The sequence below is a fragment of the Aquarana catesbeiana genome, linkage group LG08 (genome assembly GCF_042186555.1).
Source record: "Aquarana catesbeiana isolate 2022-GZ linkage group LG08, ASM4218655v1, whole genome shotgun sequence".
Taxonomy (NCBI): Eukaryota; Metazoa; Chordata; class Amphibia; order Anura; family Ranidae; genus Aquarana; species Aquarana catesbeiana.
Window position 1 is genome coordinate 91153259 of NC_133331.1, and position 22862 is coordinate 91176120.

Sequence of the window (22862 nt, forward strand, 5' to 3'; positions counted from 1 at the left end):
ACATTTCCAACCATCCCCTTTGATTTTTCATTGAAATTTGTCAAGACAAGTGGTGCTAACAGGGCCCAAGGCTCAAAGCCATGTTATGGCCAGCTTACACTTTTACAAGACAAGTAGAGCTTATCATAACTTCAGCTTCCTTTATCTCCTCATTCACTGATCTTTTTGTCACACTTTAAAGTTCAGTTGCACAAGTCTTCTTTAATGTGTTTCTAACGTCAAGACTTTTTACATTGATTTGTTCCCTGTGTTTAGGTAAAATGTCCCATTACTTGTTCCCCCCCATGCCTTCCTAAACACTTACCAGAGTCCTCTCTCGATCCAGTGCTGTGCCTATCTACAGCAGCGTCGCTCCTTTCTTCCTGTTCTCACATAGGGCTTTGATAGCAGCAGAAGCCATTGGCTCCTGCTTCTGTCAGTCAAATCCTATGAGGAGGGAACCAGTGGCGTAGCAGAGCCACACTATGTATGTGTCTATTGACACACACAGCCAGGCTTGGGAGAGCGCCTGCATGAATCCCCCCTCAGCACACAGTGTGCAGAGGGAGCGCACTCATAGTGAAGTAGGCCGGTGGGGGACCCCAAAAGAGCAAGTAAGGAGTCGCTCTGTGCAAAGCCACTGCACAGAGCAGGCAAGTATAACATATTTTTATTTTAGGGGGAAAAAAAAAATGTACATATGGATCCACTTTAAGATCCTCCAGCAATCACCAGAGGAACTCTATGCTGGAATTTGACATTAGAGGTGTCAAAGAAGTAAAAGGTTACACACTTCTAGCAACAGCAATAACATTTTTAACTTACTTGGCTTTGGAATTTCAAGGCCCCTTTCGCTGTAAAAGTCACACATTTGCTTTTTTTCACCTGCAAAAAAGTAATACAAACCATCAATCCCAATAAAAAAAACCAGACAGGACATTTCCTGCATTAACAAGGCCAGGGCTGCATTTAAAATAGGCCTACTGAGTGTGTACTTACCTATCGCCTACTGCATCTGGTGCTCTGTCTACTGAACAGATGACTCTGAATTTAAGTGGCTCTAAAGTCTAAAAGTTTATTTTTTTACCTCTGCATTAAAGTAAAAAAAACACCCCACTTTCATTCCCAACACCCTGTCCCTAAACACATACCTGGCCCCAGCTCTGTCTTGGCTGTGGCATCACTCCCCTCACTTCCTGCTTTCACAGGACACACTGTGGGCAGCGGGAGCCATGGGCTCCTGCTGCTGTCAAACTCCTATTAGGCACTGTGGCTATAGATGCACACAACTTGGCTCGGGAGCGAGCAAGCACCTAGCTTGCTAAGGACGCACCCAGAGCAGGGAGAAGGTGACAGCGCAGGTGGAGCAGTACTAGAACAGCAGAATATGGTGCTTTCTGTGGAATGCATGCATGACCTCCTTTTTATATATATTTTTTTTTATAAATTAGACTTTAGCATAAGTATATGGAATGGGAGGCATCTAAGCTCATAACTGGTTAAAGGGAATCTAAAACAAAAACAAAAATTGCTTGTCTGGCAGCCTACCTTTCCTTAGATGTGATGGCTGTATTCACTTTCTTTTTTCACACTTTTTCTTCTTTAGTTTCGCCCGGTAAATCTGCCCGGAGCACACTTTCTGTCCCAGGGTACCGTATCTAGGAGCAGCAGTGCTGCCACCCTAGATAAAGGCAGGAGGTGTTTAGTAATCAGAATAAGCTGGAAACAATGCCAACCGATAACTGTCCTCAGAGGAGATCGTACAGGAAGTTATCAGCTTACAAGATTTCTGGCTGGATCAACATTTTGTTTTTTTGTTTTGTTTTTTTTTTGCACTTTCAATATAAAAAAATGCTTTTAATTACCATATATAACAGACCATAAAGAATGGACCACATCAGAATGGACCAAGTGCCAAAAGCAGAAGGAATGGCAAGAGCCAGGAAGACTGAGAAAAACCAACACAGTGACAAGTTTATAGCCATGGCCTGTTAGGATTAGAAAACTCCACCAAAACTGGACTTCTTTAAAACTGACTACATTAGTAACAAAACTACATCAACAAGAGACCTGGGAACCAAATTAAATTAAAACTTTAGCCCTGGTTCATACTTAATGCGGTCTTGAAATCACGTGACTTCACTTGCAATGAAAGCCGCATGATAGTGCGACTTGGCTGACATCTTGCAACGTCATGCACAGATGTCTGTGCAAGTTGAACCTGAAATTGACAAAATAAGTGCAGGAACTACTTTTTCAAATCAACGTGGCACCGCAAAGTCGGCTTTGCACTGATTTGAACAGTTCTATTGCTGGCAATAAGGTGCGACTTGTCATGCAATTTGATCTGTCGAATCGTATGATAAGTTGCACAGGTGTGAACAAGGACTAAACCTAATTTAGAAAACGTCCCTAGTATGCAAGTACAAAGACCTTATGCTATGCTCCTACAGAAATGAAGAAAAAGAAATCCTCTGGCCAGAGCCATTTTTATGATTTTTTTGCACAAGTTAAAACACATTTTGGCTTAAAGATGACTTAACCCCCCCCCCTCATATTTAAAAAAAAGGCAACGGGCCATTTCAAGTTTTCATTACATGGTGTTCATATGGGTGAAGAGTGCTTAAACCAGTGTTTCTGAAACCTGTCCCATTAAGAGTACAAGTCACCTTACACACAAACACACGGGTGCATGACTATTTCATGTCTCAGTAATGCAATTTAGCTACAGAACAGTAGTAGCCAAAAGCAAACAAAAAAAAAAAAACACACATGAAATGTTGGAACATAACGACAGGTTTGGGTAATAATACTACGTCAGACTAGATCTTTACTGCAGTGGGTGGTGATTGTACACAACAACATTTGTTCACATCCTTTAAAGGCTAAGTTTTACGTTTAGGAAGACCATGTTGCACCCATATTTAGAGTTTAACAGGTGCCTAAGTATCCACCTTCCCACCCACCTTTTCCCCTTGTAACATCATGCAGGGGTTCCTCTCCCTCGCAGCCGCTGTCACATATAAAATCAGCGCAGCTGTTCGGAGCTCTGCCTGCAAAGACATCTCTGAATGAATAAACTACAAGTCCCATCTTCCAACACAGCAGACAGATCTGTTCTTCCCAATGGACTAAGAGTATGGTAATAGGTGGACTTGGAAGTCACTGACACTTCCTCCAGAGCTTTCTAAAAGAAAGCATGTACAGAGGTACGGTCAGACAGCTGGAGGAAATGTCTAACTGAGCCTGACATTGCACCTTTTTTTTTTTTTTGACAAAACATGTGCATTATTATTGTTTTCTTAAAAGGTGAACTTAGCCTTTAACAAATTAATTCCTTACCTAACTGCTTGCCGACCGTGTTATAGCCGAATGACGGCTACAGTGCGGCTCGATAACTAACTAATCCCTGCTCCCGGGCGCCCCCGGGAATATCCGTGACCGCATCACGTTAAATGGCTGCTGACAGCAGCCGTTTACCACGTGATCGCTCCATCAAATGACGGAGCGATCACTTGTAAACAAACCGGCGTCACATCCGGTTCCTTTCTCTCCTCTCTGTACTGATCGGTACAGTGCGAGGGGAGAGATCAGTGGCAGCAGCACTGTGGGCTGGATGTGTAGAGCCCACAGTGCTGATATGTGCCCATTCCAGCCATCCATACTCAGCCATCCATGCTCAGCATACTCATCCATCCATACTCCTCCATACTCATCCATCCATCCATGCTCAGCCAGCCCATCCATAATTAGCCATACCTGGCCGCACCCAGCCGTCCTCATTCATGCCACATCAGTTCTCATCCATGCCACTACAGTGCCTCACAAAAGTGTAATAGGTAGTCAAATTAGATTTGAAACTTATGCACCTAGAACACCTGATGGTGCTCCCTGCATGTTGGGCCTCTCTATGTGGCCACGCTCTGGAAAAGTCTCACACATGTGGTATCGCCGTACTCAGGAGGAGTAGGAGAATCTATTTTGGGGTGCAATTTCTGGTATGTACATGCTGTGCTAGAAACATTGTGTAAATGGACAACATTGTGTAAAAAAAAAAAATGCGTTTTCATTATTTTTACACATTTTTCAAAAACTTGTAGAAAAAAATGAAATTTTCAAAAGACTCATTATGCCTCATAGATCATACATTAGGGTGTTTTCTTTACAAAATGGGGTCATTTTTGGGGCGTTTCCATTGTCCTGGTTCTCCAGGGCCTTCAAAAGTGCAAGAGGTAGTCAAGAAATTATATATGTAATTTATGCTCCAAGAATGCCTGATGGCGCTCCCTACATGTTGGGCATCTGTATGTGGCCACACTGTGTAAAAGTCTCATACATGTGGTATCGCCATACTCAGGAGGAGTAGTAGAAGGTGTTTTGGGGTGTAATTTGTGCTATGCATATGCTGTGTGTGAGAAATAACCTGCTAATATAACAATTTTGTGAAAAAAGAAAAAAAGGAAAAAAAAGAAATCTTTATTTTGTAAAGAATTGTGGGAAAAAAATTACAACTTCAAAAAAACTCACCATGCCTCTAACTAAATACCTTGGAATGTCTACTTTCCAAAAAGGGGTCATTTGGGAGGTATTTGTACTTTTCTGGCATGTTAGGGTCTCAAGAAAGGAGATAGGCCGTCAGTGCATCAGCTTTGATCAATTTTCAGAGATTGGCACCATAGCTTGTGGACTCTAACTTTCACAAAGACCAAATAATATACACCGATTTGGGTTATTTTTATCAAAGATATGTAGCAGTATAAAATTTGGCCAAAATTTTTGAAGAAAAATTACTAATTTGCAAAATTTTATAACAGAAAGAAAGAAAAATGCTTTTTTTTTTTTTTTTTTTTTTTTTTTACAGAATTTTCAGTCTTTTTTCTTTTACAGCGCAAAAAAAAAAAAAAAAACCCAGCGGTGATTAAATACCACCAGAAAGGGCGTGTCCGGACTATGGAGGAGTGAGGACGTGTGCCTTCTCAGCTCCGCTCTACCGCAGCACATTACCAGCTCCACAGCGGAGGTAACACCCGCACCCACAGCAAATTATGTCCCTGAGACACCGGGCATCCTCCCAGCCACAACGGACTGACCGATCGCGGCAATCCCAGCTGGATTCCTTCTACACTGGGCAGACCGGGAGAGGCCGCGAGCCTTCCAAGATGGCGCCGACCGGGAAAACACAGCGTGCTAACAAGGCCGCAAAGACCTCCGCTGGGCAGTCACAGCAAATGGATGACTCTCCCGCTACATCTCCAGGGTCGGTGAGTGAATCAGTCCCCCTGATCTCCCCAGGCTCCCCCGCTTCCCAAGATGGTGACTCCACTGACCTGGACCCCCTGGCAGATGCAGACATCAGGCGCCATATTATGTCCCTACCCACGAAAGCTGATCTTGAACGCTTTGCTGACAGAGTGGAAAAAGCTTTTAAGGAAGATATTGCTCAGCTCAAAGCTGATACAAATCATTTAGGAGGCAGACTTGATTCTCTGGAACAGAAATTTGAGGAAACTCTCCCTGTCATTTCTAAACTACAAGACAAGTGTAACATACAGGGCCAACAGATTGAGGCCCTGCTATGTCAGCTGGACGACACAGAGAACCGCAGCAGATGGGCAAATATCAGGATAAGAGGCCTACCTGAAGCTACTGGGCCCAGGGACATAATCCCCACCCTGGAAGGAATCTTTAAAGAAATATTAGGACTGCCTGCCACTGCTACGATCGAAATAGACCGTGCACACAGGGCCCTGAAGCCCCCATCCCAGGATGCGAACAATCCAAGAGATATCATCTGTAAATTACATAAATATACGCTTAAAGACCGCATCATGCAAAAAATGAGGGGGAAACCATATTTTGATTTTGATGGTGCACACCTGGCCTTTTATCAGGACATCTCGAGGCGCACTCTTATGCAACGTAGAGCACTTCGCCCTCTCCTAACAGCTATCCAAGACGCAGGCCTGGTGTATCGCTGGGGATTCCCCTTCAGCCTTCAAGTCACCAAAGATGGTAGAACCATAACTCTTCGCAACAAAGATGACCTCCCGCACTTTTTGACTTCCCTGGATCTGGACCCGGTAGACTTTCCCGACTGGAGATGTTCCTCAGACCTGGGAAACGACAAATTACCTACCCACCAACCGTGGCAACCAGCCAGAAACCAGAATCGCAAGAGGAATCGCAGGCGACATCTTTCTGAATCCTCGCTGGGAATGTCCCTACCTGGGAACTAGCAAACATCCCTTTCTGGGGCATACGAACTGCTACTGAAGTTTTTTCTTCTTTTTTTTTTTTTTTTTTTTTTATACATATTGCACTTAGATTATCCCCTTAACATTAGTTGTAAGGCTGTTTGATGGTTTGCACATTTTTGAGTTCCCTGAAGCACCATCATTCTCTCCATGTCTAACCGCACCATATCAGACGCGGTGGACGGAGACGGAGGACCTCCTGCCCTCTCTTATAGACGGCCACTAACCCCCTAGTAGGCCGCCCTGCTTTTTTTGGGCACTAATCCCCTTTGGGATAAGGGGTCGTGGCCTGGGGTCCCTCCCTTCTCCAGGGGGGGGCTCCTCGACACGACCCTTAGTAGTTGTTTTACGTGCGTGGATGTTAACATCCATACTGTTTTGATGGTTATGACCATGTTTTTATGTTCTTCTTCTCACACATGTTTTGTCTTCTCTCCCTCTCGTCTCTTTCCTACTCCCTCCCCCTTCACTGCAGGTTGCTCCACATTGCTGTCTGTGACGGACCCCTCGCAAATTGCATACATTGAACACCCACGCTCCTTTCCATGGCTTCCCTACGGGTAAGTACATATAATGTACGGGGACTATGTTCCCCACACAAACGTAGTAAGCTTTGGGGGGAGTTAAAACGCCTGAAAACCCAAGTGGTTTTCCTTCAAGAAACCCACTTTACGCCAAAGTCTCTTCCCAAATTGCCTACTCACCTTTTTAACCAATGGTTTATTAGCACATCCCCGACCCCTAAATCTAAAGGGACAGCTATCGCCATACACAAGGCATGCCCTTTTCAACCGGCAGAGCACGATACAGACCCCTTGGGGAGATATGTTTTTCTAAAGGGCAACATTGCTGGCCAAAAATATACATTCGCTACTATTTACGCCCCGAATGCAGATCAACTTACCTTCATAGACACTACACTAGACCGCTTGGCGGAATTCAGAGAAGGCTTCCTAATTTTAGGAGGCGATTTTAACGTAAGCCCTGACCCAATGCTAGACACCTCCCATGCAAGACCCCCCCACTCCTACGCATTCTTGAAGCACTTCCGCAGGACTATTCAGTCCCACCTGCTCACCGACAGTTGGCGAGCGCTTAGACCACTAGACCGTGACTTCAGCTATTACTCTACAGTACATAACGTATACACAAGAATTGACCACATCTATGTGGATCGAAATATTCTTGAACTTTTACAGTCTGCAGACATTGGTTCCATTTCAATTTCCGACCACGCCCCAGTGACGATGGCCTTTTCTTTGCCATCAGGCACACGGGGAGTTCGGACCTGGAGACTTAATGAGAACTTATTGGACGATGCGGTAGTGATGGCTGAGGTCACGGATACCCTAGCTCATTATTTTGCAGAGAACCCTGTAGGCGAGCTAAGTGAGGGGACGGTTTGGGAGGCTCACAAGGCTGTGGTTCGGGGGGCTCTGATTTCCCAGGGCAGTAGACTTAAAAAGATACGACAGGCAGACTTTTTAAGAGTACACACTGAACTCCAAAAAGCAGAACTCAGGCACAAAGCCAACGGACGCCCTGAAGACCTGGAAAAGCTGACAGAGTTACGGGAACTGTTCTTACGCCTACTCGATCGTCAAACACGCAAACAATTCCGATTCATGGCACACAGGTACTATGAACACGGAAACAAATGCGGCCGCATGCTGGCCCGGGCCCTCCGGAAACGTCAAGCCCAGACATATATACATAAACTACATAGCGCCTCGGGAACACCGATTCTACACCCATCTAAAATTGCTGCTGAATTTCGAGCTTACTACGCTAAATTGTACAACATAGATTCTGACCCCTCCCCTACGTCACGGGACAATAGACAAACCGCGATCCGAGACTATCTGACTGCAGCCAAACTCCCGACACTTACAGAAGAGCAATCCTCAGACCTAGACGCCCCAATCACCCTAAATGAGCTTCGGGCCACGGTGAATTCCTTGCCCAACGGAAAGAGTCCTGGACCTGACGGGTTCACTAAGGCATACTATAAAGCCTTCCTGACTCACCTAGAGACACCCATGTGCAAATATTTTAATTCTATTGCAGAAGGAAGAATTATCCCATCAGAGGCACTTCTGGCACACATCACTGTAATCCCGAAAGAGGGCAAGGATCCCACCGTACCCCCGAGCTATAGGCCAATATCGCTCCTTAACCTAGACATAAAAATTTTAGCGAAAACACTAGCAAACAGACTTAAATACCTTATACCCGACATTATCCACCCAGACCAAACGGGATTCATAACAGGTAGAGAAGCCAGGGACAACTCTATCAGAGCGGTACACCTTACTCACTGGGCCCGTGCCCGCCCCGAGCCACAGCCTTACCTCATACTGTCAACAGACGCTGAAAAAGCGTTCGATCGCGTTGACTGGTCTTACCTGACGGAGGTGCTTCGATCACTGCGAATGGGTCCGAGAATGCTGTCCTCTATTTTAGCACTATACTCGACACCTTGCGCACAAGTCAAGGTAAATGGAACCCTCTCGGCTCGCTTCCCCATCAGAAATGGCACGAGACAGGGGTGCCCCCTATCACCTCTCTTGTTCGCCTTAGTACTGGAGCCTTTGCTCTGCACAATACGCGCTAACCCCGACATTAAGGGTCTCACAGTTGGTAACACGGAGCATAAACTCTCGGCATATGCTGATGATGTCCTGTTCCATGTTTCAAACCCCCTGATCTCACTGCCCAACCTGATGAAGGAACTGAAGCTCTTTGGGTTTCTTTCAAATTTTAAAATTAATTTTTCAAAGTCAGAAATACTCCCTATTTGCATGTCACCCCAATTAACAATGAGCCTTAAATCAGCCTTTCCCTTCACCTGGGCCCACGTCGGCTATTCGATACCTAGGTATACAACTCACAGATAATTTTAACAGCCTATATACCGCAAACTACCTCCCACTGATAACTACCATTAAGAAAGACCTATCCCAATGGACACAGACGGCCTTCACATGGCTGGGAAGGGTGAACATAATAAAAATGAATATTTTACCACGCATACTGTTCTTTTTACAGATGCTACCAATTCGATTGCCCCGATCTTTTTTTGATAAAATATCTAGCATACTGTCCGAATTCATATGGAATGCGCGCAAACCTAGGATAGCTCTACGAGTCCTACGACGCTCGAAACAAAACGGAGGCCTAGGCCTTCCAGACGTCAGAAGATACTACTGGGCTATAGCGATACAGAGGATGCTCAACTGGCGTTTCCACTCTTGCTCTAAGATTTGGGTACCACTAGAGAAATGTTTAGCGGGTAGGAACTTATCATATGCTCCCTGGCTGTCCCGAGAGCATAGAGGACTGTCGGAGACAACGTCCCCCCTGACAACCCAGGTACTGTCAACCTGGGATAAGATTAACCCGCTGCTAAAATTGGCTCCCTCGGTGTCCCCACTGGCCCCATTGGGAGGTTTCCTCTGGTTCCCTCCGGGAGAACAAATAGGTTTCTTTGAATCGTGGCTGGGGGGTGGGGACGCCAGTTGTGGCAAACTCATGAAAGACGGCAAACTCCTGGGCTACGAATCTCTGCCTACAGGCAGACAGGGCACCCCAATGAACTTCTGGAAATACAGACAACTACATCACTTCTTTCAATTACAAGGCCATAAGATTAGAGACCCTTCTTCTCTCACCCACCTTGAAAAACTCTTTATTGCAGAAGAACCTACACCACACTTGGTCGCGGAACTCTATAAACTACTAGGTTCCTCATTCCCTAACACCACACCCGCATTTATCAGACGTTGGGAAAAGGACCTGGGCATCATATTTGCAAAGACAGACTTAACTCACTTGTATCAGCTTACTCATTCATCTTCAATAGAGTCTAAGACCCAGGAAACGAACTTTAAGCTGCTATCCCGTTGGTACAGAGTACCTGCGGACTTGGCCCGCTTCTACCCTTCCACATCCGAGCTGTGCTGGAGAGGATGTGGTCAGAAAGGTACACTGAAACACATATGGTGGGATTGCCCTCAAATTAAATCCTTTTGGGAAGATATACGTAACCAAATCAAAATAGTGACAGAGATAGAAATCCCCTTACTCCCGACCTACTTTCTCCTGCAGGTCCCCCCGATCTCACTACGAAAATACAAGAAAAGTATGCTGCCGCACTTATTAAATGCGGCTAGGCGCCTGATCCCAATCCATTGGAAAAAACATACGACTCCCACACGTGCTGAGTGGATCGGAAAGGTTAGTGAGATCCGGGAGGCCGAGGATTGGGTGGCGACCAATAAAGGCCACAAAGACCGATTCCATGCAATCTGGATGCCATGGGCTGAATACACCTCTGACTCCACCACAGTGTCGTCTAGTCTAGACGTTGCACTACTGGAACTGGCAGACCCTACTCTTAGAGTACTTAGGCTAACAAAAACTCAACCCTGTAGGCAAGACCCTAAAACCTGACCTATCCGAGGAATAACGAATTCAGCTCCGAGGGGTCCGTCACAGAGGCAGAGGAAGCCTACCAGTACTTGCAGGTAACCTGACCCATTCCCTCTCCCTTTCCCATCCCCCCCTTCCTTCTCCAATTCCCTCTTCTCACTCTTACTGTACCCCCCCACCTCTCTCTTTTTTATTATTCCCTATTTATTTCTGTGTCTCTCTATTGTTATTTTGATTTAATATTAGGGAAACTCATGCGAATCAGCTAAGTATGAGCTGTTCAATATAGAAACGAAATCCGCCGGGGGAGATCTCCGGTTTTCCAAGAGCCAGATAAATTTTACATGAATAAATCACTGTTGCGGGGTCGCGGGGGCCCACGTGGGAGCGGGAGGCGGATTGATGGAGGTTTTGGGCCCCCCCTTCCTGCCCCGGGCGTGGGCCACCGGGCTACGTACCCCGCACATTCCGGAGAGTCCCCCAACTAAAATACACCCTCAAGAGCCCTTAGGCGGGCCCCGCTTCATTTGCATACTTCATGAAAACATGGGGCTTCCAGAGCTCCTGATTACTCCCTTGGCGGGTCTCACAGAGTTATCCCTGGAAGAGCACTTTACATTAGATTAATAGTAATGTATGTGTTTGTTCAACCCACATATTGCATATTGTTACTGAAATGACCCTGCGAGGCCATTGTTTACAGGATTTGCACTGTTGGACATGTCATGTAATGTCTTGTTCTAAAAATAAAAACTTATTATACAAAAAAAAAAATACCACCAGAAGAAAGCTCTATTTGTGTGGAAAAAAAGGACAAAAATTTCATCTAGGTACAGTGTTGCATGACTGAGTAATTGTCATTCAAAATGTGAGCACCGAAAGCTGAAAATTGGTCTGGTTAGGAAGGGGGTTTAAGTGCCCAGTGGGTAAGTGGTTAACTAGGTGCACATTTTTAGCTTACTTTTTGGAAATGTGATGCTCATGTGATGTGTCATGGGGACTGTCAGATTCCATTCTGTGCACGCTACACACATGCAGCTTTGTGAACATGGTCACCCCACCAACCTCATCATTCCGCCACTTTGGTTTGGCCATGAACAATGCCGTTTGGGCGTTTTGCCGAACGCCTGAATTTGCAGGGCGCTCGCGGAATGTTTGCCTGCTGAGCGCCCCACAATGCAGGGCATGCTGCACAGTGCATTCTAAGCCTTGATTGGCTTAAGCAATGCAAGGCTTTGCCCAGTCGGGGCACAGTGAATAGCTATCATCAGCTGTCAGTGGGCTTCCCCGCTGACAGCTGAATATAAAAATAAAATTTCCGGCAATACAAAAATGTGGACAAAAAAAAAAAAAAACAGCCTTTTGGATCTGGTATGATTTTTCAAGAGGAACCCCATGGCAAAATGTAAAAAAAAAAACAAAACAAAAAACGAAAAAAAAAAAAAAAAAAAAACGGCAGAGCCCCCCTGCCCCAAAGCAAACCCCCTATGTTGAGGGCATGTGACCTTGTATGGTTGAGGGGGGCGCTCACCCCCCCCCCCCCTCCACATTCCTGGCATGCTTGGATGAGGGTCTGGTAGCCAGCTTTTTTTTTTTTTGGTGTGGGGGGTTTACCTCAAAATCCATACCAGACCCTTTTTTTCACATTTTTTTTTATTGCCGGCAATGGTTTTGTTTTTTTCCCCCCCAAGAAAGCTTGCAGCCTGGAAAAATCTATTTAAATGTCATTTTTTTTCTTTATGTCAGTTTTGCTGCAGCAGGTTCTATAAACTGTACAGAAGTGCCACTTTACAGGCAGACTAAGGGGACCCCCCAGACACAATATTTTAAGGGGTTTTTCATTTTATTTGTTTCACTTTAAGCATCATTAAAATCACTGCTCCTTTAAAAAAAAAATCTTTTGCATTGATACATGTCCCCTAGGGCTGTACCCGGGGCCCCCATACCTTTTTTCTGGCCAATAACTTGCATAAACTCTAAGCCTTCCAAATGGGAGCTTTTGATTTTTCGAATTTGGGTCCCATAGATTTTAATAGGGTTCATGTCTGAACTTTTTACATGTTTGGGAGTTCTGTGGCAAATCTACCCGGGTGTGTGTGTGTGTGTGTGGGGGGGGGGGGGGGGGGGGGGTCAGGCCCATCACTAATGATTACTAAGGAGGGCAGAGTCACACTTATACAAGAAGAAGCAGAAGTAGCAGTTTAAGTAGTTGGTCATCACAAAACTGGTTTGCCATATGAGCACTTTACAGTATATTTACACAAAGGATGAAGACAGGGACCCTGGACTAAAATGAATACTTTAGGGAAGAGCAGGGCTTTTTTTCTCAAACAATAGGTGCTGGAACTCAACCACGACCAACCAAAACCCCTCCCCCCACATACCCCCCCAAATCACATCAAATAGTGGGTGTGGTCATATTTCACAAACAGTAGAAGGGCCTAAAGGGGCATTAAATATCAGGATTGCATTACATACAGAGTGTAGAGTTCATGGGGGTTACACACAGAGTGCAGAGTTGTCACTTCTAAACACAGAAACCAGACTTCTGTGTTTACAAGTGATTGTGGTGAGCAGGCACCAAAGGGTCTGAGCCAGAGGTGGTGGAACTGAGTTCCACCAAGTTCCCCCTGAAAAAAAGCCCTGGGGAAGAGTGTTCTGTAATTTTAAGATACTTTGGTCCACTTTCTCATTGGTCAGAAATTATCTATGTACATCAGCAGCTGATGTGCACTGCATATATTGAAATCACTTACGTTCTTCCAAATTAACAACTAATTTGTAGACTATGTCTTGTAACTGTCTGTCCAATCTGAAAGAAATAAAAAGTGCAATCAATCAACTCTTATTACTTAAACCAAGTAATTTAAATCACATTAGAATGTACATATATAAAAAGGGCTTATAGCCACATAAAATATATACAGTATAAACATAGCATAGGGTTAAAGTGTATAATGAGCCAAACTGTTATATAATTTGTAGAAAAGAAAAAAAATTGGAATTTTTAAATCTTAAAGCGGAGTTCCACCCAAAAATGGAACTTCCGCTGATCGGATTCCTTCCCCCCTCCAGTGTCACATTTCGCACCTTTTAGGGGGGAGGGCGGAGCAGACACCTGTATAATCCAGGGATTTGCTCCCACTTCCGGACATAGATCTCCGCAGGCTCCACGGTGATCTACACCATGTCCGGCCCCTCTTCCGTCCCCCCCGGCTGTCTTCTGGGAGGCACACAGGTCCCAGAAGACAGCGGGGACCAGTGGGGACGTGCAGTGCAACTTGCGCATGCGCAGTAGGGATCCAGGCTGTGAAGCCGCAAGGCTTCACTTCCTGATCTCCTTACCGAAGATGGCAGCGCCTCCACCCGAGAGCCGAGGGACAAATAGGCTTCGGGTGAGGACATCGCGGGCACCCTGGACAGGTAAGTGTCCATATTTTAAAAGTCAGCAGCTGGAGTATTTGTAGCTGCTGCTGCATCCTGCCAGAGTTTTTGCTTCTCCAACCTATCACTGTACTGTTTTGCAGGTTTCCCACAGCTCTGGCCTCTCATGAAGACGTTATTTGAGTGTCTCAACACTTTCATGACCACACGATGGAAGCTTCCTGTACATGATGCCCCTTCTCTGTCTCCTGTATCAATCAAAATTGCTCAACTCTCACTTAACATTTCAAAAACTAGCCCTTTCACACTGCTCTGTAGCAAAATCGTGGTAAAAACGCATACGAGGTTTTACCGCAATTTTGCCGTATTTCAGATGAGTTTCCTGTGTGTGTCTGGGTTGCCTGCATCTGTGAAAAATAGACATGTGACTGAAAAACACACCAAAAGCGCAAATCATGGTGCATTTTTACCATAATTTCCATTAATTTCAATAGGAAGTTGTGTTTTTGATGCAGCATGCAGGACTTTTCAAAATGCACCGCACCTCTAACGCGGTGGTGTGAAGAGTCTCATACGATTTAAAGGGAAACATTTTTCTTGCAAGGTAAAAATTTAGGAAAAACGTATCAGTGTGAATGTGCCCTTACCGAATTAATGTATATTGTGCGGCAGCGCAGTGGCTTTATGATTAGCACTTCTGCAGTACCAGGGCTCCCAATTCAATCCTAGTCAGGATGCTATCTGCATGGAGTTTGCACGGGTTGACTCCAGATTCACACAAAATAAATGCCTGAAATTTCAGCCAGAAATACTAATGTTCAAACATCAGTTCTGTGTGGAAGTATCCTTACTACTAAATTCAAAATCTTGGAGAGAACAGAGAGTGAAACAAACATGCAGGGTAAATGGTAAAAAGAAGGAATTTTTTGGCAAAAGATTCTATTTATAACATTACTACATACCTGATATTATACAGAGGCTGCGTTTGATGGACCACAACATTACACTTTGGACACCTGTTGCTGTAGTAAAAATGCTTTACTATGCAGCTTTTGCAAACTGAAAAAATAAAAATAAAATAAAATGTAATTAAATTACAATGTCTATTGTTGTGTACAATAAAGAGAAGTGTAGTTGTGTTTTTATTTAAAAATAAAATGATGCAGGTCCTTCGATAAACATAAAGGTCACATATCCAACATTTATGGTATTTTTTCCTCCAAGACAGAAAAATTATTTTACATGCAAAAGTGGGAACAAGATATGGAGGAAACGATGGAAATGGACACATGGTTTAATACGGCTCAATTAGCCTCAAAAGGTTATATAAATACCTCCCTAATAGAGGCGAATTATAAAGTCTTATTACGGTGGTATAAGGTTCCGGCGAGAATTGCTACATACATCCCCATCCCCGGCGCATCCCCACTGTGTTTTAGGGGGTGTGGAGGGGAGGGTACGATATATCATACTTGGTGGTCCTGTTCTAAGGTTAGACGGTTTTGGATACGCATCTATAATTTTATCTACTCACTGACCCAAGTTAACCTAACCAAATCCCCACAACAGGCACTACTGGGAAGTCCAGTGGAAGGTGTGCCTTGGTACACGAAAAAACTCATATCCTTTGTCTTCACAGCATCTAGAATTGCGATTGCTAGATCCTGGAGAAAACCTTTGATCCCATTTGAACTGGTAAAAGCTAAACTGACATGGATCATGATTAATGAACGCCTGTCGGCGATCCTTTCGGATAAACAACAGGCTTTCGACAGGATCTGGGAACCATGGTTGACATACCTATCTGCGGGCTTTGATAACTAATGGATCTCAGAGAAGATCCCTAGGGGTGCACTCAACCCCAATTCTTCTTCTTCTGCCCCCTTGCTCTTTAATTTTTCCTCTCTCCACATTTATTAGTTTATGTAGGTTCTCCTGTCTGGTGTTAGTGCCCTCGCAATATTAGCAAAGAATCAAGAAGCGATAGTAGCATAGCTGCTTGAAAGTGGGGAGGATTGGGGGGTTGGGAGCCTCTCGTCCGCAGAGTAGATCCCATCTGGGGTAGACGGGTGGGCTCCCGGTGCCACAACCTCTCTACAAGGAACACATAAGTGATAAGGTAACGATTCTGGGGCAACTAAAATGTAAGGACAGACAGATGTAGAACTGATATACTCACCAGTAAAAATGTTACATTTTGCTATATGTACTGTGTGTAGGCCATGTTGGCCGAGTTCTGTTCTCTCAATCTCTTCTACATTGTTGTTTATATTTGAGCAATATGTATTGTACATTTTTTATACACTATATTCAATAAAAATATTGGAAAGTAAAAATAAAGTGAAGCCTGCCTCCACCTGCTAGGCGTGACCATCTATACTGACTACTGGAGATTTGGGCATGGAATCTTGTAGAAAACCCAGCTACCCAAACTGAACACGCTAGCAGGGATCTGCTTCAGTGCTTAGCATGGTCAGATTGCAAAAAGACAGGGAGGACTGTCAAGATCTCCAGGTAAACAGAAGAAATAAAAACCAGAACATGGTACATTTCCAAACATCTTTACAGGAAAATGGACACATACATGAAAAGCTTCACTCTGGAGTAACACTGTAATGGTCCTGTAAACCATTTGCCATGAAATTAGAGCTGCACGATTAATCGTTAAGAAAAGTAAGGATTTATCGTTCTTGCTATGCAAAGAATTGTCTCTGCTCTTCTGAAGCCACGGCCGTCAAAAGAAAGGAAGAAAAAATCTGGGGAGTCTGCCAAGAAGCACAACATTCTATATGGCCCCTTAGAGGGCTTTCACACTGAAGCGGTGCGCTGGCAAAAAAACTCCTGCAAACCGCATCTTTGGAGCGGTGTATTCACCGCTCCTAAACCGTTCCTGCCCATTGAAATCAATGGGGCAGCGCGGCTATACCGCGGCTATAGTCACGCTATGCGAACGGTTTTAACCCTTTTCCGGCCGCCAGCGGGGGTTAAAACCGCATCGCTAGCGGCCGAATCCAGACGCAAAAACGACGGTAAAGCAGTGCCAAATATAGCGCTGTTTTACCGCCGACGCCCCCACCGCACCAGTGTGAAAGCAGCCTTATACACGGGTGGGGCGGACAGTATGTCCGTTTTTCATCCATCTGTTTTCGGATGAAAAACGGACATACATGTATCCCTATGGGATAGCGGATGTCAGCGGACGAACATCCGCTGACATCAGTCTCCGCTATGCTCCGTTTCTGATGACGGAGGAAAACCCTTATTTTTCCATCCGTCTGCAGATCAGATGAAAACGGACTCTACGGTCCGTCTTCATCCGATCCCCCATAGAGGAGAGCGGCATTCTGACAGGTCGGTCCCTGCACACTGTGCAGAGACAGACCTGTCATCTGCCTGCTCAGCGGGGATCGACGAAGCCATCCCCCACTGAGCAAAGCAGAGCCCGTACAGGGACACATGGTGTGAAAGGGCCCCATCAGTTGAATGAAGGCTAAACATGGTAACAATTTGTCAATGGAACACACTTCGTGTGTAAGTGAGGAAAGTTTAACCACTTAAACACTAAACCTTTTTCTGACATTTGTTGGTTTCAAGTTAAAATCATTTTTTTTTTCTAGAAAATTACTTCGAACCTCCAAACATTATATATATTTTTAGTAGAGACCCTAGAGAATAAAATGGTGGCTGTTGCAATATTTTAAGTCACACTGTATTCGCGCCGCGGTCTTTCAAATGCAATTTTTTTTTTAATAAATTTTAAAAAATAAAAACTAACCAGTAAAGTTAGCCCAATTTTTTTGTATAATGTGAAAGATTTTATGTCGCAGGAATCGTGATCTTTTTATTCTAAGCAAAAAAATTGTGATTCTCATTTGGCTGGAATCGTGCAGCTCTACATGAAAATTTCTTACTGTGTTTTTCTGCGTCTTTTTGACATCCACTAGCTCCAGAACCTCTCCTTTTCCCTTTTCCCCCTCACTTTTGTTTGTTTGAAACAAGCAGCAGTGCATGTTTGTTGTGGAATCTGCATTGCGCTATTCACACTACACATCCCACAGTTCATAATCCTTAGCGCATCTCAGGATTGAGCAAGAGAAGATGACTACGTTCCAACATACAGTGTGACAATGAAGAACGAGCATAGCCGCCCTCTAACACAGTGGTTGTCAACCTGGGGGTCAAATGATGATTTGCCAGGGGTCACCAAATCCTTGGCTGTTCCTGAAGACTGCACCGCTCTCCCAGCCTTTTTGCGGCCGCCCAGCAGGGCTGTCCCTGGAGCCCACAGCTGCCCTCTCAGTCTCTTTGCAGCCGCCTATTCAGTTCCCGGCATGACTGGGGGGCAGAGACTAGAAGTCGGCTGACTGGTGAGGAATGTGAAGTGGGAGGGGCTGGAGGAGACCCTATCTCCTGATTTCAGCATAGGTGTCACTGCTACGAGATGCCACAAAGTCAGAGACACATTGAGTAACACTACCTGGGATTATAGTTGCCATTAAAGGTCCCCACTACAGTTCTCAGATCAGCAGATGACCTTGATCAAGAGCACCTTAGTTGGCTGATCAGAACTCCCCGCCAACACTGCCACTTATCCCACCCCCCACCATCCCACCAAGAAGTAAGAGAAGGAATAAAAATAGAGGATACATGGAAGGGAGAGGAAAAGAAGGGGAGGAACAAAGAAAAAGGGAGAGAAAGAATAAGAGAAAAAAACAAGAAAGATGGCTTTAAAGAGGGACGGGGGAAAAAAAACAAGAAATTAGGATAGAGAGAGATAAAAGGGAAAGAGAGGAGAACAAAGAGAAATAGTGGTACATCCTAAAATGTACCATAAGGGGTTTTAATACTCTACGAGTGGAAGGGACTCAGGGAGTGCTAAATGTCCGTGGGTTAGGGGCGCAAATTACTTGTCTTGCCTTGGGTGCTGACAACCCATGCTATGAAAATAAATTTACTGTTGGGGGTCCCCAAAACTTGGGAAATTTTATCAAGGGGTCATGGCACTAGAGTGGTTGAGAACCACTGCTCTAACAGAAAGATGGATCACAGCCCTAAAAAACAAAAAATTGGAGGAGGTAGAGTTAAAGCAGGTATTTAACTCATAAACAAAAATGTAATATATTGTAACTTACCAAACCCTAAATGTGGTGGCTGCGGGGACCGGCCGAATTTTGATCCATGTACAGTATGGGCAGGCTGTTTGTACACAAATCAATCCATCGATCGGCTTGTTTACAACCAGCATGGTGAAAAATTCTCTCTCGATCAGCACTGATCAGTGTATTCTGATGGTCGAGGAAGTCTCCCTGCTGTCAGATTACAGAGGTTCAGCGGGAGGGATTCCCCCATCCACATCAAATCATTTTCTTTCATTCAACTCGCTGGTTAAAACTAGCAGATTTATGGATCTGACAAACAAATTAATGCTGACCTCCAGATAACAATCTTTATAACAGGGCTTGTCAAATTTGCTTTGAATCTAGGAGCCAGTTAAAAAAGTTAGGAGCCAGTTTTTTTTAGCGTAGTATGGATTGTCAGCGAGCGGGGTAAGGTCAGTAATTTTCGCCCCCTAACTCGCAACGGAGCACCCAGTCAATAACTCCAATGTAACGCTGTTACATCAGGGTTCTGGGCTGGCCAGAAAGAGTAAGGCTGGGTTTACACTGCAGCACTAAACAGCTCACATCAGGGGTCCGGTGCGTCCCCATTTAGTTGAATTCGGACCTGAAACAGACCAGAAGACGCACAGGACCCTTCTGCAATTCGCTCCAAATCTGTCCCGGAGCCCTGTGAGTCGGCTCCATTGACAGCCGGTCACAAACTTCTAACATGCGAATTGGATACGGGAAATCCACATCCAATTTACAATAGTGTGAACCCAGCCTGACACTAAAAACCTGTTATAGGGGGAAACTTATTATGCCTAAAGCATCATGACTGTAGCATGTAAAACACCCTCATCTGCTACCTAATGCAGCTTAAGGCTGGCCAAAATATGTCTCTACTGCACATTTTTACAACACAAATGCACATCTAAACGAAGCCTTAGACACTTTAAAGGGGTTGTAAAGGTAAAATTTTTATTTTTTAAAAATAACAAACATGTTATACTTACCTTCACTGTGCAGCTCGTTCTGCACAGAGTGGCCCCGAACCTGGTCTTCTGGGGTCCCTCGGCGGCTGTTTCAGCTCCTCCCCGCAAGAAATAACCACCTTAATGCGAGCTCCCTCGCATGGTGGTTAATGCTTGCGGGCGCGCTCCCGTGATACAGCCGGCGGCTATAGCCGCTCACTGTATCACTCGGCCCCGCCCCCCCAGCGCGCCGCATCATTGGATGTGATTGACAGCAGCGCGAGCCAATGGCTGCGCTGCTTCCAATCCATCCACTGTAGCCAATCAGCGGCCAGTGTGAGCGGAGGAATAGATGTCGGGAACGCAAAGCTGACTTTCGAGGCGTCAGGTAAGTAAAACGGGGGGGCTGGGGGCGGCGGTATTGTCAGAAGTTTTTTCACCTTAATGCATAGAATGCATTAAGGTGAAAAAATTTTTACCTTTACAACCCCTTTAAATAACATACAAAAAAGGATGAAAGATGTATCCCAGTGCTGCTGATCTTCTGCTGCCTCCTTGCAGCCACTTCCTGCCTACATGTGTGTCCCCCACAGGGAATCTTCTAACGCATATATAGCTGCCTCATCTCCCCTACTCCACCTCACAGCACACAGTAAATTTTACAAGGAGTGCCGTCTTAGAATGTCACAGCACAGGAACCCCCCCCCCCTCCGATGGCTGCCCTGCACACAGCCCAGGCAGCTCCCCTGCGCCACCCTCCACCAGAAAACCTCCAGCTCCGACTACTGACAGTGTGCCTACTCCGTCAGTTGGAGGCTACACAGGCTTCCGGGACACCCTCTGCCGAAGCCTGACCTCCACCCACCAACTCGCCCCGCACTGTGTAGCTGGGCTCTGGGGGGGGGGGGGGCGGCGATGTGGCACGGGCAGCAGAAGAGAGCCAACACAGCTCAAGCCATTCATGCTCGGACCCTGCTCGGGCATTGGAGGAGGAGGGGTCAGCGGCCCTGTGAAGAGAGGAGGCCGGCCCCCTCCCCTCCAATGTCACTCTCAGCCGGTGTTCTGCCGAGAAAGTTCCGCTCGGCATATAAGGACCCCCCTCTACTGCACAGGCGCTGTGCCTGCGCAGTAGGATCCGGCGGAAATAGCCGAAGGGGAATAGGTCCAAATCAGCTGTACACGGCGCCTGTAAGAGGGCCCCTCGCGGGCTCGCTTCGCTCGCCACACTTCGGGCACGGCCTCGCTTCGCTCGGCTCTTTTAGATTCCCCCTCTAGGTCCACTTGGATGGTAGGGAAGGAACCTGGACCCAGAGCGCAGGCGCCGTGTACAGCTGATTGTCGATCTTGCGCTTCGGCTATCTCCGGCGGGTGTTAGTAGTTCGTACTGCGCAGGCGCTGCGCCTGCGCAGTACAGGGGGGAACTTATCCGCCGAGGGAACTTATTCGGCAAGACACCGGACATCAGACTACTGCCCGCCTCCCGGGAAACCATAAAGACCAGCCAGGGGGAGAGAGAAGGATCGGCTGCCCAGCACTGCATGTCTGGGGTGTCGGGAGTTGCAGTGAGTGTGCTGGTGGTAGCCCAGGCGCGGTTTCTGGTCGCCCTGGCACCTGGGGTTTGTCGAGCAATGCTTTATGAACAGCTACAGCAACAGGTTTACATAAAAGTCTCAACCTTCTAACAGCACTTTTGTGGACAAAATAATCGATATTGAATCACCCCAAAAACGAAAACGAATGCACCACAACTAAGAACTGCTAAGCTGCATTATAATCATTTTTTTCCTCTTGGGTTTAATACTACTTTAAGATTACATACTTGAATTTTAATTATACCATAGTTTGGCATCATTGTAAAGGCAAAGTCCACCTTTGTTAAAAAATAAATAAATAAATGACGTTTCTTTTATTTTTTCAAATTTTTTTTTTTAACAGGAGCCTGCAGAGCATTCACAATCAGTGGATATTGGGTGAAATGTCAGGCTTCTGCAGACACTGCCTACAGCTCTGTGCCCATAACAATATATGAGCTGTCAGAAGTATCAATTGACTATGTTCTCGCTGATCAGAACGCTTGCAGTCTATTGAAACAACAAGTTTTATTTATAGTTTATTCATTCACAGATCGCTCCCCCCACACAACTGCACAGATTTTAAATGTGGGAGTGGCTGTAGGGGAGGAGTGCTGTGCTGCAACAAGTTACACCATAAATTCCAAAAAAAAAAAATAAAAATGTGAACCTAGCTTTTAAAACGTAATCCCTTGGAGCCCGTGTCTTCTGGCCCTTTAAGGGGTTTAGGATGCCAGGAGGAGGGGTTTATGATCATGTGACTGCCGTGATTGGCTGTCACATGATCAGAAAGCTCCCAATCGCAAGTAGTGATCAGGTACTTTCCGACAGCTGCCGGTAACTGTCAGGAGCGCGCTCTCGGCATGCAAATATGTGACCGTTTGGTGCCAAGGTCCACCCGCCGAGAGGCCGCATATTTGCATGCGCCCATCTCCAAGGGCTTAAAGCAGAACCAAAGTTCCACTGTTATTAACAGTGAGCAGAGTCATTCAATGTCTCTTCTGCAATAAAACACACCTATCTGCCTACTCACAGCAATCCCCAGCCTGTGCAGCTCAGCTTACAGCTGCCATTCCTATCCCTTATGTGCTGGGATGATTATCTTTTGCACGTGGGCAGGAATGACGTCATCCTGCACCGGCCAATGAAGATGGCTGAAAAATGGCACAC

The 22862-nt window shown here is 45.6% G+C and overlaps 1 protein-coding gene across 2 annotated transcripts in view; it reads right to left on the reverse strand.

The window, feature by feature from the left end:
* PCGF6 (polycomb group ring finger 6) overlaps positions 1-22862 on the reverse strand; it is an 89108-nt gene that overhangs the window by 61003 nt on the left and 5243 nt on the right. For both annotated transcript variants that reach the window (XR_012235671.1, XM_073596135.1), the window contains exons 3-5: positions 15011-15107; positions 13421-13476; positions 805-864 (exon numbers count right to left, since the gene is read on the reverse strand). Coding sequence is in view for 1 of the 2 variants with exons in the window: in XM_073596135.1 (XP_073452236.1) it covers positions 805-864; positions 13421-13476; positions 15011-15107 (213 nt within the window). In the remaining variant the exon portion in view is untranslated. The remainder of the gene's footprint in view (positions 1-804; positions 865-13420; positions 13477-15010; positions 15108-22862) is intronic.